The sequence below is a fragment of the Trachypithecus francoisi genome, unplaced genomic scaffold, assembly GCF_009764315.1.
Source record: "Trachypithecus francoisi isolate TF-2019V2 unplaced genomic scaffold, Tfra_2.0 Lachesis_group12, whole genome shotgun sequence".
Lineage (NCBI taxonomy): Eukaryota > Metazoa > Chordata > Mammalia > Primates > Cercopithecidae > Trachypithecus > Trachypithecus francoisi.
The window spans coordinates 92,399,618-92,416,334 of NW_022681457.1; the positions used below are offsets into that span (position 1 = coordinate 92,399,618).

At 47.4% G+C, this 16,717-nt stretch overlaps 1 protein-coding gene across 7 annotated transcripts in view; it reads left to right on the forward strand.

The window, feature by feature from the left end:
• The window catches only part of BSDC1 (BSD domain containing 1), a 36,096-nt gene continuing 19,379 nt past the window's right edge, over positions 1 to 16,717 (forward strand). For 3 of the 7 annotated variants that reach the window (XM_033227284.1, XM_033227285.1, XM_033227282.1), the window contains exons 1-5: positions 18 to 58; positions 322 to 382; positions 8,588 to 8,704; positions 11,582 to 11,800; positions 15,260 to 15,314. In XM_033227284.1, coding sequence (XP_033083175.1) covers positions 48 to 58; positions 322 to 382; positions 8,588 to 8,704; positions 11,582 to 11,800; positions 15,260 to 15,314 — 463 coding nt within the window. In that variant the 5' untranslated portion in view covers positions 18 to 47. Of the gene's footprint in view, positions 59 to 321; positions 383 to 8,587; positions 8,705 to 10,353; positions 10,465 to 11,581; positions 11,801 to 15,259; positions 15,315 to 16,717 lie in introns of those variants that run through there. The other 4 variants (XM_033227287.1, XM_033227283.1, XM_033227288.1 and 1 more) reach the window with 3 other exon arrangements.

Sequence of the window (16,717 nt, forward strand, 5' to 3'; positions counted from 1 at the left end):
GTCGGAAGTCAAAGGTCAGTAAATAGTGGTGATGTCATGCAGGCAAGATGGCGGAAGGGTGAGCCCGTCGTTTTGCTCCTAGGCGTTGGGGCCTGAATTCTCCCAGGGTTGGGGTGCTGGGCGAGAGTCCCGGTGGGGAACATGAGATCAGCGCGGGCGTGGACTGATCTGAAAGGGCAGAATGGAGTCGCACTGTGAGGGGGTGGGGAAGCGGTCTGCGAAGCCTCGGCCGGCGGGGTACATCTGAGGGGGAAACAGACCCGATCCTTGGGCGGGCAGGAATCGCACCGCGGTACTGCCAGATGTGTCTGTCTTCCACAGGGAGGACGTGGGATGGTGGCGGAGCTGGCTGCAGCAGAGCTACCAAGCAGTCAAAGAGAAGGTAAGCCGGGCCCGTGCCCTTCTTCCCTCACCAGGGCCCTGCGCCGCCTCAGTGCAACCTGGTCCAACCAGCCCCGCCCAACTTTTGCGGGCGCTAAGTCTTAAGGATGAGGCTGACCCGGGCCTTTCTTTTAGCCTCTACCGGTCTACCAGACCTTGACGCAAACCAGTGTGATACTAGCCACAGTGAAATAAAGATGGTTTTAAAGGCTGGAGTTAACGAACGTTTTGTAGGAATCCATAGGAAGGAGCAATTTATTCCAGTTCAGGAAATTCGGTTTCTTCGTGAGAGAACATTTGATATAGGTCTTGAAGGAAAAGATTCTAGCAATAAAAAAAACTTACTCGTATAGTCATTCAAATATTAGAGTATATGCGACAACCAGCACTCTGATAGGTCTTGAGGATACAGACTTCAGCCAGACAGATGTAATCCTGGGCCTTACAAAGCTCACAGTCTAGTGGGGAGACAGCCATTAACCGAGTAGCCAAACAGTTGTTTAGTTACCGTTGTGGTAAGTTCTGTGAAAGGAAAGTACTGGGGCTCCTTGTCAATTCTAGGTAGTCAGTAACTCACCAGGGAAGGCCTCTTGGAGAAGGAACCTTATCAAGGCCAACCCTGCCTAGACAGGATGAAAAGCAAGAACCCAAGCCAGAGATGAGCATGAGCCATACACATTGGTACCTGATGAGTTCTAAGTAAGGGCTATGCAACGGGCGATAGAGAGAGAGATTAATCACCAGAGAGTGGAAGGCCTTCTTGCTGAACAATCTCTGTGGGATGAGTGATATTTGGCTGTGCCAGTGGGTAATTTGCCAATGTGTATTCCTGTTTCATTTCGTGCTTATTAGTCAAAATCAGCCCAACTGAATTGTGGGAAAAGTTGATTACTGTTTACCTCAAGCAATTGGGGCAAGTCCTGCCTCAGGGCCGACTTCAGGAAGCTTCTGACCTCACCTAAATAGGTCCCCTACTCCGGGAGTATTTTTGTTTTGTTTTGAGACAGAGTCTCACTCTGTCGCCTAGGCTGGAGTGCACAGGTATGGTCTCAGCTCACTGCAACCTCTGCCTCCCAGGTTCAAGTGATTCTTGTGCCTCAGCCTCCCAAGTAGCTGGGATTACAGGCATGTGCCACTACTCCTGGCTGATTTTTGTATTTTTAGTAGAGACAGGGTTTCACCATGTTGGCCAGGCTGGTCTCGAACTCCTCACCTCAGGTGATCCACCCACCTCAGCCTCCCACAGTGCTGGGGGATTACAGGCGTGAGCCACCACACCCAGACATCTGGGAGCATTTTTGTTCCTCCCCATCCTGAATACTCTTGGACAGCCTCTCAGCAATAGCCCCGCAAATCTGAGAATGCCCTGAGCTGTTTATGTTGTTGATGAGGACTAAGAGAGAGAACTGCACCCTAACATTTGATAGAAGAGACCAGAAAGTAGCATGTTTCCTGTTGGGTAATTTCCTGGCAGGACAGTCTGACATTCATTCAGCACATGTTGCATGAGGGCCTCCTGTGTTTCTCTTAAGGTTGGTCTTATCACAACTTGTGAAAGATAGATAGTTGGCCAACCTTCCGTCTTCATTCTTGGAATTCCCAGTTAAAAGCTGGGGTGGGGGTGGAGGTGGGAGTCTTTTTGGAAAGAAAAGACTTAATTTCCCTTTTTTTACTTTCTTACTCTTTTTTTTTTGAGACAGAGTCTCGCTCTGTTGCCCGGGTTGGAATGCAGTGGCCGGATCTCAGCTCACTGCAAGCTTCACCTCCCAGGTTCACGCCATTCCCCTGCCTCAGCCTCCCGAGTAGCTGGGACTATAGGCGCCCGCCACCTCGCCCGGCTAGTTTTTTGTATTTTTTAGTAGAGATGGGGTTTCACCGTGTTAGCCAGGATGGTCTCGATCACCTGACCTCGTGATCCACCTGCCTCGGCCTCCCAAAGTGCTGGGATTACAGGCTTGAGCCACCGCGCCCGGCTACTTACTCTTATATGTACTTGGGCAAGTGTTTTTTGTTTTTTGTTTGTTTGTTTGCTTTTGAGACTGAGTCTGGCTCTGTTACCCAGGCTGGAGTGCAGTGGTTCAATCTTGGCTCTGCAACTTCTGCCTCCCAAGTTCAAGTGGTTCTCCTGCCTCGGCCTCTTGAGTAGCTGGGATTATAGGCATGTGCCACCATGCCCAGCTAATTTTTGTATTTTCAGTAGAGACAGGGTTTCACCACGTTGGCCAGGCTGGTCTCCAGCTCCTGACCTCAGGTGATCCGCCTGCCTCGGCCTCCCAAAGTGCTAGGATTACAGGCGTGAATCACCACACCTGGCCTCTTGGGGAAGTTTTTAACCTCTCTAGGCCTCAGTTCCTCATTTATATAATGGGAATACTAACAATACCTACCTGATGAGATTGTGGTGATGGTTAAATGTTAGTATATGTAAAACACTAAAAACAGTACCTAGCATATAGTAAGTGCTGTATAAGCGTTAGCTGTTGTTAAGTGCCAGGCTGATGGGAAAACCTCTTAGATACCACCCCTAGTTCGTTTTTCCTTCCATTTTTTTTCTTGGTCTTTTGGTGCTTTCCTATATTTATGTCCCATTCTGGCTCCATTTGGACCACTCAACTTCTCAGCACTCCTTAGAATACATTGCCCTGAAGTCCACAGCTGTGAGATGGTGCTATCATCTACTTTCCTCTACTCCTTACCTCCTCCTGTCCTGTCTTCCTGTGTGTTGTCAAGGGCAATACGACTGACACAAATACTTGTGCATACACGTTGATAGAGAAAGATACATCGTTGCTCTGCATACTTACCAGAAAGAAAAAAATTAAAAAGAGAAAGGCACCAAATGCTTTTTGGTTCCATCACGGATTCCCCAACCTCATCTGGGCCCACATACTCTTCAGTCTCCAATTTGCTTGTCTTCCCCTTAACTTCAGAAACTTTCCCAAAACCTAACTCTTCCCTCAGGTCCCCTGTTCAGCCACTTTATCCCTTTCACTTCCAGGAGACAACCTCATCTACTTTTTGAAACTTCACGTCAACAAACAGGATCTTTAACTCCCTCCCCACCCTCAGAGCCACCACCTATAAACTTATCTTTACTCACACTCAGCTTCACCTACTGCTTGCCAAATCCAGTGGGTGGTTTTCAGCCCTTATCTTCCTGGACCTTTCTGCTGCATTTGACACTAGTGATCACTCCCTCTCTTGAAACACTACTCTCTCGGCTTTTGTGACATGATTCTTAAGTCTCCACATCTGCAGACATTGCTTTTGTAACTGTTTCATGAGTTCCTCTTCCTCTGCTTGCCCCCTACAGGTGGTGTCTCAGGACACTTATCCTTAGCCCGTTGCTCTGTCCACTTTCCAAACTCTTCCTGGGTCACCTTCTCCACTTTTCTGTTAGGGTGACTCTTAGACCTTTTCCCTGAACTTTAATGTTGTGTTTTGTTTTGAGATGGGCCCTCGCTTTGTCACCTAAGCTGAAGTGCCGTGATGCAAACATGGTTCTCTGTAACCTCCACTTCCTGGATTCAAGCAATCCTCCCACCTCAGGCCCCCAGGTAGCTGGGACTATAGGCGTGTACCACCGCGCCCAACTAATTTTTGTATTTTTTTGTAGAGATAAGATATCGCCATGTTACCCAGGCTGGTCTCAAACTCGTGGGCTCAAGCAATCTGCCCACCTTGGTCTCCCAAAGTGCTGGGACTATAGACATGAGCCACCATGCCCAGCCAGCTTTAGTGTTTGAGGATGGCTATTGCTGGACAGCTATCCTAGACAGCCCACAATCATCTCAAGTTCTGCGTGCCCAAAGTCATTGTTACCACCTTCTCTCTAGAACTGCTCCTCCTCCAGGATTTTCTCACTTCGCTGGCAGTACTGCATCTACCCAGTCACCTATTTTAGCAGCCCGTGGCGCTTCCATGATTCTTTTCTAGCCCTCAGTCAGCATACCTGTTCAGTCACCAAATCCCCGTTCTTCTGCCTCCTATCTCTTGAGCCAGTCTCATCCTCTCTGTCTTTACTAGCATTGTCCTTACTCAAATTTTTCTATTTTCTTTCCTGGATTATTGCAGCAGTCTCCTGACTGGTCTTCCTTCCTTTTATAATCTTCTCACCTCTGGACCTTTGCTCCATTCCAGTCACTGGAGTAATTCAGTGAAAAGGCAAATCTCATATCCCACCCACTTCAAACCTTTGGTGGCTCCCCATCATTCTTAGGGCTGACGAGGCCCTCCCTGGTTGCCCTGGGCAACGTCTCCAGCTTTATCCCTCACCACTCTTGCTTCACATTTTATGTCCATCAGGACTATAATGCTTGTAGATGTCAGTAAACCCCATGTCAATGCTTCTTAGCTGACTCCTGTTCTTTTTTTTTTTTTTTGAGACAGGGTCTCACTCTGTTACCCAGGCTGGAGTGCAGTGGTGTGATCACAGCCCACCACTGCAGCCTCAACCACCCAGGCTCAGGTGATTCTCCCACTTCAGCCTCCTGGGTAGCTGGGACTACAGGCGTGTGCCACCACCCCTGGCTAATTTTTTGTATATATATATTGTAGAGATGGTTTTGCCATGGTGCCCAAACTGGTCTCAAATTCCTGGGCTCAAGCAATCTTCCTGCCTCGTCTTCCCAAAGTGCTGGGATTACAGGCATCAGCCACCACACCTGGCCCACATCAATACTTCTTAATCAACTCCTGTTCATTCTTTAAGAGCCCATTTCAGGCCTCCGGTCACCACCTCTTCCCAACCTCTCCATAGTACAGCAGCTACTGCTCTGCCCTTGCACATCAGCACTATCGTGGGACTCTTTTCCCCAGTATACTGTGACCTGCTTGAGGGCAACATCTGTTCATGTTTGTCTGCTCAGAGCTCACAATTAGTGGGAAGACAACCGTTTAGTCACACAAGTGGTTACATAACTGAAATTTCAGTGGTCCTTGTAAATTTAACAAGTAAACTTTTTTTTTTTTTTTGAGGCGGAGTCTTGCTCTGTCGCCCAGGCTGGAGTGCAGTGGCCGGATCTCAGCTCACTGCAAGCTCCGCCTCCCGGGTTCCCGCCATTCTCCTGCCTCAGCCTCCCAAGTAGCTGGGACTACAGGCGCCCGCCACCTCGCCCGGCTAGTTTTTTGTATTTTTAGTAGAGACAGGGTTTCACTGTGTTCGCCAGGATGGTCTCGATCTCCTGACCTCGTGATCCGCCCGTCTTGGCCTCCCAAAGTGCTGGGATTACAGGCTTGAGCCACCGCGCCTGGCCAACAAGTAAACTTTTTTGAGCACCTACTGTATGCTCTGTGTCACATACTGGGAAACCATCAGGGAACAAAACACGTAGGACCTGTATTCACAGAACTCACAGTTTATCCAGGAAGACAGACATTGAACAGGTCATCATAAGTCTAAAGTATGTTCAATGTTAAAGAAGAGATAAATTGGGAGGCCGAGGCGGGCGAATCACAAGGCCAGGAGATGGAGACCATCCTGGCTAACACGGTGAAACCCCATCTCTACTAAAAATACATAAAATTAGCCGGGCACATCAGCACTATCATGGGACCATTTTGAGTACTCCTGTGGCTTATTCTTCTGGGAAGGGCCTGCCCACTTTTCATTAGCTTGGGAAGTTTCTGAATGGGACAGTCTCACATATCAGCTATAGGCTTCTCTGGGGGTGGGAATCATGCCTCCCTGAGGTGGCGGGCGCCTGTAGTCCCAGCACTTGGGAGGCTGAGGCAGGAGAATGGCTTGAACCCAGGAGGTGGAGGTTGCAGTGAGCCGAGATTGCACCACTGCACTCCATCTTGGGTAACAGAGGGAAACTCCGTCTCAAAAAAAAAAGTGGGGGAGAGAAGAGATAAAGCAGGGAAAGCCAGCTGAGTCTGAAGAGGCAGCAGGGAAGCCCCTCTAGGGAAATGGAGCATAGACGTTAAGGATGAGCAGTAGTTTTCCAGATAAGAGGGTTCCTTCATTGTGTTTGCAGCTTGCTTGTTTTGAAGAGTTAGAATTCTGTATCAGGGAGAAGAAACAATGTGTTCAGATACTCTGAGGCAGTGCAGATGCTAGGGCATTTTAGCAACTTGAGGAAGGCCAGCTGGAGCTCAGTGAAGGGCACAGTGGTAGGGGATACCAGTCAGCCAGAGGCCAAGTTATATAGGCCTTGTAAGTAAACGTGGATTTTCAACTTGCTCTTATGATAGTGTGTAAACTTAAAGAGTGTAAAGCAGCAGGGTCTACCCTAACAGACAAAGCCCACACTGGGTGTCATAAGGAGAATGAAGTAAAGGTAGCTGAGACAACCTGGGAGGAATCCAGATAAAAGAACAAGTTGGCCTGGACTAAGGTGGTGGCAGTGTGGATAGAAAGAGTGAATTGGTACATGACCCGGGGCACAATTTCATGGTGCCGTGAAATATTTTTTTAAATTTTAATAAAAGTAAATAAGTAAATGACCCCCTCCACCCCCAATTAATGAGTCCTGAATCGATACGGAGGCATGATTACCACCCCCAGAGAAGCCTGTAGCTGATACGTGAGACTGTCCCATTCAGAAACTTCCCAAGCTAATGAAAAGTGGGCAGGCCCTTCCCAGAAGAACAACCACAGGAGCACTCAAAAACATGCTTTTAAAAATGCAGGTGATTATCCCCGTGTAAAATGAAAGGGCTTGCAGGGGGAGTGGCCACTGAGATACTCCAGGAAGGCATCCTAGAGTTGGTGAATCTGAAGCAAGACAGGGCAAGACCTAGAAGTGAGCTGAGGGCCTGCTTTCTCCAGTGAGGTCTGGGTGCAGACGGAGAAGCAGATTGGTTTAGCAGGAGCAAATATGAGTTCTGCCCAAAGGAGCTTTGTATATGAATAGAACCTTGGGATGGTAGAACCAAGAAGGCCTTCAAGATAAGCTGAGCCATCTTGACCGCTTCCTCTTTTGTTGAATGTAAAAATCACATGCCTTTTTACTGATATTAAATTGTTAAGAATTACTCATAAAACAGCTTTCCGAGCTATTGCTGTTACTAATACAATTAGTAATTACTAATTTTTTTTTTTTTTTGAGACGGAGTCTCGCTCTGTCGCCCAGGCTGGAGTGCAGTGGCGCCATCTCGGCTCACTGCAAGCTCCGCCTCCCGGGTTTACGCCATTCTCCTGCCTCAGCCTCCCGAGTAGCTGGGACTACAGGCGCCCGCCATCTCGCCCGGCTAGTTTTTTGTATTTTTTAGTAGAGACGGGGTTTCACCGTGTAGACCAGGATGGTCTCGATCTCCTGACCTCGTGATCCACCCGTCTCGGCCTCCCAAAGTGCTGGGATTACAGGCTTGAGCCACCGCGCCCGGCTAGTAATTACTAATTTTTAAACTTGAAGGCAAATAACTTCACATACTGCCTCATATTTCAACTTAATTTCCCTGTAACAAAAAAAGTAAAAATAGAAACACTTTCCTTTGATTAAAAAAAATCACATGCCTAAAGCTGAGTGGCTCACGCCTATAATCCCAACACTTTGGGAGGCCGAGGTGGGCAGATCACCTGAGGTTGGGAGTTCGAGACCAGCCTGACCAACATGGAGAAACCCCATCTCTACTAAAAATACAAAATTATCTAGGCGTGGTGGCGCTGCCTATAATCTCAGCTACTCGGAGGCTGAGGCAGAAGAATTGCTTAACCCGGGAGGTGGAGGTTGCGATGAGCCGAGATCGTGCCATTGCACTCCAGCCTGGGCAAAAGGAGCGAAACTCCGTCTCAAGGGGGAAAAAAAAATCACATACCTTTTTTTCATGTTATTTGAAACTTGATATGAATATCATGATTTAAAGCATATCAAAGCAATTAATCAAAGCCAGTATTGTTTTCAGACTGACTGTGCCCCCTCTTTTCCAGTTTGCGCTTGAGAATCTCTGGTCTAGATCGCCTCCCTCATTTTATAGGAGAAAACTGAGAACTAGGTGAGACTTACTCATGGCCACATAGCTTGTGAGTGCCTAGGCTGAGACTCAGTCTTCATGCTCAGAGTAGCAGGAAATTCCCCTGCACTCTCTGCTGTCAGGTAATCCCAGATCATGGAATTGGGACAAATGAGCTTTGTTTCTGAGCCCAAGCTCCCCTGCCATTTGAGATTTCCATGTGTCTGTCTGGTACTGAAGAAGCACAGGGAACAGGAACAAGGGGTGGTGGGGCCAGCTGGCCCTGGCATCCCTCTCTGTCTTCCCACAGTCCTCTGAAGCCTTGGAGTTCATGAAGCGGGACCTGACAGAGTTTACCCAGGTGGTGCAGCATGACACGGCCTGTACCATTGCAGCCACGGCCAGCGTGGTCAAGGAGAAGCTGGCTGTGAGTACCACCCAAACCCTCCCAAGTAACTGCCCCTCGCAACCTGTCCTGTCCTGGGTTCCCAACTGTTAAGTGATTATTTTTTTCTACTGTTAAGTGATTATTTTTCCTCCCATTTTGAAAGAATTGTGTCTGGCAACCAAACAAGCTGCATATTTTAAGTAATAATTAGTTTTCCCACTTTTGTATTGTTTTAGCAAATGCTTTCCATTAGCAAAGTCATTCATGTTGACAATTTAGAAAATACAGGCAAGTAAAAGAAAAGAGAAAGAATGAAAAAAGGAAGAAAGCGAGAGAAAGACCTAGAGACATCCATAATTCCATCTCCCAAAGATAACTACAAAAGTTAATATTTTGGGGGTGTATCCTGATGTACACTTCTTTTTCAAAACGGGGGTCAACTGAATACCATGTTTTGTAACCTATTTTTTTTTTTTTTTTTTTTTTTTTGAGACAGAGTCTCCATTTGTTGCCCAGGCTGGAGTGCAGTGGCGCCATCTCGGCTCACTGCAAGCTCTGCCTCCTGGGTTCACACTATTCTCCTGCCTCAGCCTCCTAAGTAGCTGGGACTACAGGTGCCTGCCACAACGCCCGGCCAATTTTTTGTGTTTTTTAGTAGAGACAGGGTTTCACCATGTTAGCCAGGATGGTCTTGATCTCCTGACCTCGTGATCCGCCTGCCTCGGCCTCCCAAAGTGCTGGGATTACAGGCGTGAGCCACATCACCCAGCCCCTGTTTTTTTACTTAAATTGCAAACCTTGTTCTAGAGTGTAATAAGTGGCATGGTATTCCACTATGTGGATTTAACTAGTTGCTGCTTTCCTATTTCAGTTTTTTCCAGTATTGTACACAGAGCTACAGTAAACATTCTGCTAAACCTTTGCCCAGTGCCACAATATTTGCTTTATAATATAATTGTGGAAGATATCACAGAGTGGTTAGTTTAAGCCTTTTACTCAAAACTGCCCTCCAGAAATGTTGTACCAACTTTTCTTTTTTTTTTTTTTTTTTTTTTTGTATTTTTAGTAGAGACGGGGTTTCACCGTGTTAGCCAGGATGGTCTCGATCTCCTGACCTCGTGATCCGCCCGTCTCGGCCTCCCAAAGTGCTGGGATTACAGGCTTGAGCCACCGCGCCCGGCCCAACTTATTTTCTTACTGGTCCCGTTTTTTTGTTGGTGGTTGCTGTTGTTTTGAGATGGGGTCTCACTCTGTCACCCAGGCTGGAGTGCAGTGGCATGATCTCAGCTCACTGCAACCTTTGCCTCCCGGGCTCAAGTGATCCTCCCACCTTAGCCTCCCAAATAGCTGGGACCACAGGTGCATGCCACCACACCCAGCTCATTTTTGTATTGTTTGTAGAGATAGGGTTTCACTCTGTTGCCCAGGCTGGTCTCAAACTCCTGAGCTTAAGCAATCCACCTGCTTTGGCCTCCTGAAGTGCTGGGATTACAGATGTGAGGCACCGTGCCTGGCTTGTTTGTTGTTTTCTGGTTTTAGATTCAGGGGATACGTGTGCAGGTTTGTTACATGGGAATATTGTGTATATACTGAGGTTTGGGCTTTTAATGAACCCATCACCAACTAGTACCCCATAGGTAGTTTTTCAGTCCTTGTCCCCCTCCCCCAATACTGTTTTTATTAATCAGAAATGTACAGTGGAAACCTCTTACAAGATGGAGATTAGATTCTAAAGTCAGCGTGAGAAGGAAAAATTGTGGTCAAAGATATCCCCGCAAAGTTCTGAAGTTTCCAGTGAGGTAAAGCATACTGTTTTTATATTACAATTTTCCCTTTAGCATTGGAACAAATTGCAGCTTCTTAATTTGATCACCAGCTGAATCAATTATCTTGTAATTAATTACTCATGTTATAAAAAATGAGTTTTGGAATTTTTTAGTCAAGCTTATTTTGCTGAATCCTCTTGTAAAATACTGTCTCCCTTCTAACCACAGCTACTGATGAGCATGAATGACAAGTTGTAACCCTGCTGAACTGCTATAAGTCTAGCCAATAGCAGAGATATCACTTGTTTATTTCATTCATTTATTCATTTTTTTAATTCAACAAATATTGTTACCTGTAACAATATGTGCCAGGCACTATGATAGGTTATAGGTTTAAAATGCTTCGGCAGCTTAATGAAGGGTGAGGATAATTTTCCACGAGGTTTTTAGCCCCTGTTCTCAGCACCCTATCCCTGCCTGCTGGAAGGCATTCTGACCAGTGTGGTCTGTATAATGACCCTCAATTAGTCCCAGGCAAGGCAAGGCTATCTGTTCTAATCCTGCCCATATGTTTCCAGCCTTTTGTACTAAGTATTCTACTTCCTGAGCAATGATGATGATGAAATTGCAATATTACAATGCTGCAGTTTATTAAGTGTATGCTGTGTACCAGGCATTGTCCATGCCCTATCTTTTAATCTTCATGGTAACCCTATGAAGGATGTATACTTGTCCCCATTTTACAGTAAGGAAACTCAGGTTCAGAAAGGGTTTTGGTCTCATGACCAACAAGTGGTAGAGCAAGGATTCAGACTAGCTTTGTCTAACTCCAAAGCTAGTACCCCTTCCACCACTCTACCCATAGGCCCTCTTCCCTGCTGATATGTCTATGGCATGGACCTTCTCTGGCCAAGTTTTGACCAGCCTGACTGGCCTTAAGATTTTGATGAAACAGCCAATCAAAGATCTTTACTCTGATCTACGCAGGCCTACCATGGCCCTGTTCTGCAGCCCCATTTGGGGGATGGAGGACCCTTGCTTCCTCCTACTCCTTCTCCAGCCCCAGAGATGGGTGAAGAGTCGTGAGCACCTCTCTGGTCCCCCAACACACGGTACACCTTTGCCCCAATGTTTTACCCCCATACCCCAGATTGCAGCCTGTTGCCGGGGCACTTGCTTCCTCTGCCCATTCTCTATACAGACGGAAGGCTCCTCAGGAGCAACGGAGAAGATGAAGAAAGGGTTGTCTGACTTCTTAGGGGTGATCTCAGACACCTTTGCCCCCTCGCCAGACAAAACCATCGACTGCGATGTCATCACCCTGATGGGCACACCGTCTGGCACAGCTGAGCCCTATGATGGCACCAAGGTATTCACTGACAGTCTCCCCTACAGATGCCTAACATCTGTAACCTGAGCTTTAACTTCCAACCTGTACTCACAAAAGCAACCCATGTTCAGGCCAAAAAATAAATATGGCTATATTATTTATAGTAAATCCAAAAATACCAGTAAGCAAGGACAAGTTAATTATTTTTAAACTCATAATTGCATCACCCAAAGAGAACCCCTGATTTCTTATTGGTATATAACCTTACATTTGTTTTTGTTTGTAAACATAGGTAAAGATAGTTTGGTTTTTCTTTTGAACAAAAAAGACATTTCATACATGCGGTTTTGTAACCTGCTTTTAAAAAACCAACAAACGTAGCATCTTTCCTAATCACCTTTTTTGTTGTTGTTTTTTTTTTTTTTTTTTTTTTTTTTTGCAGTGGCCGGATCTCAGCTCACTGCAAGCTCCGCCTCCCGGGTTTACGCCATTCTCCTGCCTCAGCCTCCCGTGTAGCTGGGACTACAGGCGCCCACCACCTCGCCCGGCTAGTTTTTTGTATTTTTTAGTAGAGACGGGGTTTCACCGAGTTAGCCAGGGATGGTCTCGATCTCCTGACCTCGTGATCTGCCCGTCTTGGCCTCCCAAAGTGCTGGGATTACAGGCTTGAGCCACTGCGCCCAGCCCTGTTTTGTTTTTTTTAATGAGACAGGGTCTCACTCTGTCACCCAAGCTCTCTCTGGGGCTCAGTGGTGCAGTCACGGCTCATTGCAGCCTCGACTTTGCAGGCTCAAGCGTCCTTCCACGTCAGTCTCCTGAGTAGTTGGGACCACCGGCGTGAACCACCACATCCAACTAATTAAAAAAATTTTTTTGGCCGGGCGCGGTGGCTCAAGCCTGTAATCCCAGCACTTTGGGAGGCCGAGATGGGCGGATCACGAGGTCAGGAGATCGAGACCATCCTGGCTAATACGGTGAAACCCTGTCTCTACTTAAAAATACAAAAAAAAAACTAGCCGGGCGAGGTGGCGGGTGCCTGTAGTCCCAGCTACTCGGGAGGCTGAGGCAGGAGAATGGCGTAAACCCGGGAGGCGGAGCTTGCAGTGAGCTGAGATCTGGCCACTGCACTCCAGCCTGGGTGGCAGAGCGAGACTCTGTCTCAAAAAAAAAATTTTTTTTTTGATAGAAACAGGGTCTCATTATGTTGCCCAGGCTGGTCTCAAATGCCTGGGCTCAAGTGACTCTCCCACCTTGGTCTCCCAAAGTGCTAGGATTACAGGCGTGAGCCACTGTGCCCAGCCAGCCATAATTTTTAATGTCTTTAAATTCTTGCAAGTGAATATAGCATTATTTATTCCATTATTTCCTTCTTGTTGCATATTTGGATTCCTTTCAGCTTTCAAGCGTAATAAGGAACGCTGTGGAGAGCATTTTTAGAGGCATAATCTCCACATTTGGGTTGTTTAGATTAGTTTCTAGTAATATATATATATAGGTAAAGGGAGAGAAGTGTCTTCAGAGCACTTAAAGCAACAGCCACGGTAGTGTATTTTTGCTGCATTTTCTTTTCTTCTTTTTTTTTTTTTTTTTTTTTTGAGATGGTCTCACTCTGTCACTCAGGCTGGAGTGCAGTGGCATGATCCCAGCTCACTGCAGCTTCAACTTCCTGGGCTCAAGTGTTCCTCCCGCCTCAACCTCCCTAGTATCTATAGTAGCAGGGACCACAGGCTTGCACTACCACACCCGGCATTTTTTTTTTTTTTTTTTTTTTTTTTTTTTTGTAGAGACGAGGTTTCCCTATTCTGCCCAGGCTAGTCTCAAACCCCTGAGCCCAAGTGATCCTCCTACCTCAGCCCCCTGAAGTACTGAGATTACAGGCATGAGCCACCACGCCTGGCCACGTTGTATTTTCTATTTCATGGAGTGTTTTCTTTTAAATTTACAATATAATGTCATGGCAGCTGGGCCCTCTTTGTAGTTTGTTCTTTTGAAATAGGGTCTCACTGGCCGGGCGCGGTGGCTCAAGCCTGTAATCCCAGCACTTTGGGAGGCCGAGATGGGCAGATCACGAGGTCAGGAGATCGAGACCATCCTGGCTAACACGGTGAAACCCCGTCTCTACTAAAAAAAAAAAAAATACAAAAATCTAGCCGGGCAAGGTGGTGGGCGCCTGTAGTCCCAGCTACTCGGGAGGCTGAGGCAGGAGAATGGCGTGAAACCGGGAGGCGGGGCTTGCAGTGAGCTGAGATCTGGCCACTGCACTCCAGCCTGGGCGACAGAGCGAGACTCCGTCTCAAAAAAAAAAAAAAAAAGAAATAGGTTCTCACTCTGTCCCCCAGGCTGGAGTGCAGTGGTGTGATCACAGTTCACGGCAGCCTCTACCTCCTAAGGTGCTCCTCCCACCTCAGTCTCCTGAGCAGCTGGGACTGCAAGCACACATCACCATGCCCAGCTAATTTTTATACTTGTAGAAACAAGATTTCCCTGTGTTGCCTAGGCTGGCTTTGTAGCATTTTATCACATTGAACTTCTTCTTTTTTTTTTTTTTGAGATGGCTTCTGTCTCTGTCACCCAGACTGGAGTGCAGTGGAGTGATCTTGGCTCACTGCAACCTCCACCTCCTGGGTTCAAGTGATTCTCCTGCCTCGGCGTCCTGAGTAGCTGGGATTACAGGCATGCACCACCATGCCTGGCTAATTTTTGCATTTTCAGTAGAGACGGGGTTTCACCATGTTGGCCAGGCTGGTTTTGAACTCCAGATCTCCAGCAATCCACCCACCTCGGCCTCCCAGAGTGCTGGGATTACAGGCGTGAGCTACTGCACCCGGCCCACGTTGAACTTCTGTTCCAAAAGTACTGATTTTTCAAGTATGTGTTTTAGCACTAGTACTAGCACCACCACTTAGTGAACATGTGAGTGGAATTGTGAAAATGTTTAAGATTTTGAGCTATAATGACAGTGAATTATCACTAAAACCACTTACAGACAGCCCATGCTTCCTGTAATATTGAGGAAGAAAGGTGGACTTCGTCTTTGCCAGCTAAGTTTGCCACCCTGTGGTCCCAGTGAGAACGTAACTTGGTAGAGACTGACTATACAATTAATAAATTCTTGAATGGTTTTAATTGGAGGGAAATTGTGTTATTTTAAAATTTGTCCCTAAATTTTGACTTTATTAATATATTGGCACTAACATTTTTCAAATTTCACTACTACAAAGCATTTTACACAATTTTGTAGCCTGCTTATGCGGTATTTTCTTAGCTCCTGGGGTAGAATACTGGGTGAAAGGCCATTTTTCTGGGAACCCCAGTTTTGGATGCCCAGCCTAGTGCTCCACTGTCTGTGCCACAGTGCTAATTAACAAGTGCCCTGGGGGTATCCCAGCCAACAAGGGAGAAGCTGGGTTGTGGTTGACTGAGTATCCTGGCAGAGAAAGGGTGCTTTCTATGCCCAGCATCTCAGGATTTCTGTTTCCTCTTCTCTATTTCTTACAGGCTCGCCTCTATAGCCTGCAGTCGGACCCAGCAACCTACTGCAATGAACCAGATGGTGAGAGGGTAGCAGTGAGGGGGTGGGCTTGTAGGGCAAGTAGACTAAGGGGGTCTGGTTGTAGGCCCTGTTGGTCTCAGGTAGCAGAGGCCGGGCACCCCCTATGTAGGGGGACCAGAGTGAGACTAGTGTGTACCTTATACCGGGTGGGGTGGGTTGATGTTCTCTTTTCTTTCCTGAACTTGAGCTGTCCTGCCCACCCTGCAGGGACGTGGCCCCTCTCATCCCTCATCCTCAGCTCAGCCTCCCTCCCAGCCCTGCTGCCCCACTTGCCTTCTCTTCAGCTTGTGTTGGCTAAGCCCCTGCCATACAGCAAACCCCATGATGGAAACTGGAGATCAGAAATGAGCCAAACCCTCCACCTAGTCCAGCCCTCCAGGAACTAGTGGTTAAGAGGGAGAAAGCAGAAACAGTGAATAAAGTAGAAACACTAGAGAGCAGCATGACTGCGTCTACAGAGCAGCGGGGCGGTGGGAGCAGAGGAATGGCACCTTTCCTGGTCTGGGAACCAAGCAAGTGATGCTGGAGTTGGGTTTTGTTTGTTTGTTTTTGAGATGGAGTCTCACTTTGTCGCCCAGGCTGGAGTGCAACGGCGCGATCTCGGCTCACTGCAGCCTCTACCTCCCGGGTTCTAGCAGTTCTCTTGACTCAACCTCCCGAGTAGCTGGGCTTACAGGTGCCTGCCACTGTGTCCGGCTGATTTTTGTAATTTTAGTAGAGACGGGGTTTCACCACATTGGTTAGGCTGGTCTCGAACTCCTGACCTCAGGTGATCCACCCGCCTCGGCCTCCCAAAGTGCAGGGATTACAGGCATGAGCCACCGCGCCTGGACGGAGTTGGAGTTTTAAGGTTAAATGAGACATCAACTAGCTTCGCTATGAGAAGTGGGGAAGGGCATTCAGGCAAAGATTGCTGGGAGAGAGAGCAGGGAGCACCCCACCTTTTAGTAACGCTAGGTTAAAGGGTGTGTATGAGGAAGTGAAGGCAATGAGAGCAGCTCATGGGAGTCAGGTTGTGAAGGGCTTGGTGTGCCAGACCAGGCAGTTGGAATTTTGGCCTAAAAGGCTCACAGTAGTAGCTCTAGACCTCTCTTTAGTCACAAAGGCCTTTAAAAATCTATTGAAAATGACAAGCCCTCTCTCCACAAAACTTTTTGTGCAATATGGGAATTTGACCCTTTGAAGCCATCTTGGACTCCAGCTAAAAAGCCCTCCCATAGAGAACCAATGAAAGTTTCTGAGGCCTGGGGTTATCAGAGTTTGCATTTTGTAAAGCAGCCCTTGGGGCAGCATTGTAAAGAATGAAATAGAAAGACGGAAGACAGGAAGACCAGTTAGGAGGCTAGGTAGGAATCCCGTGTCAGAGGTAAGGCCAGAACCTAGGAAGAGTCAGACATGGAGAG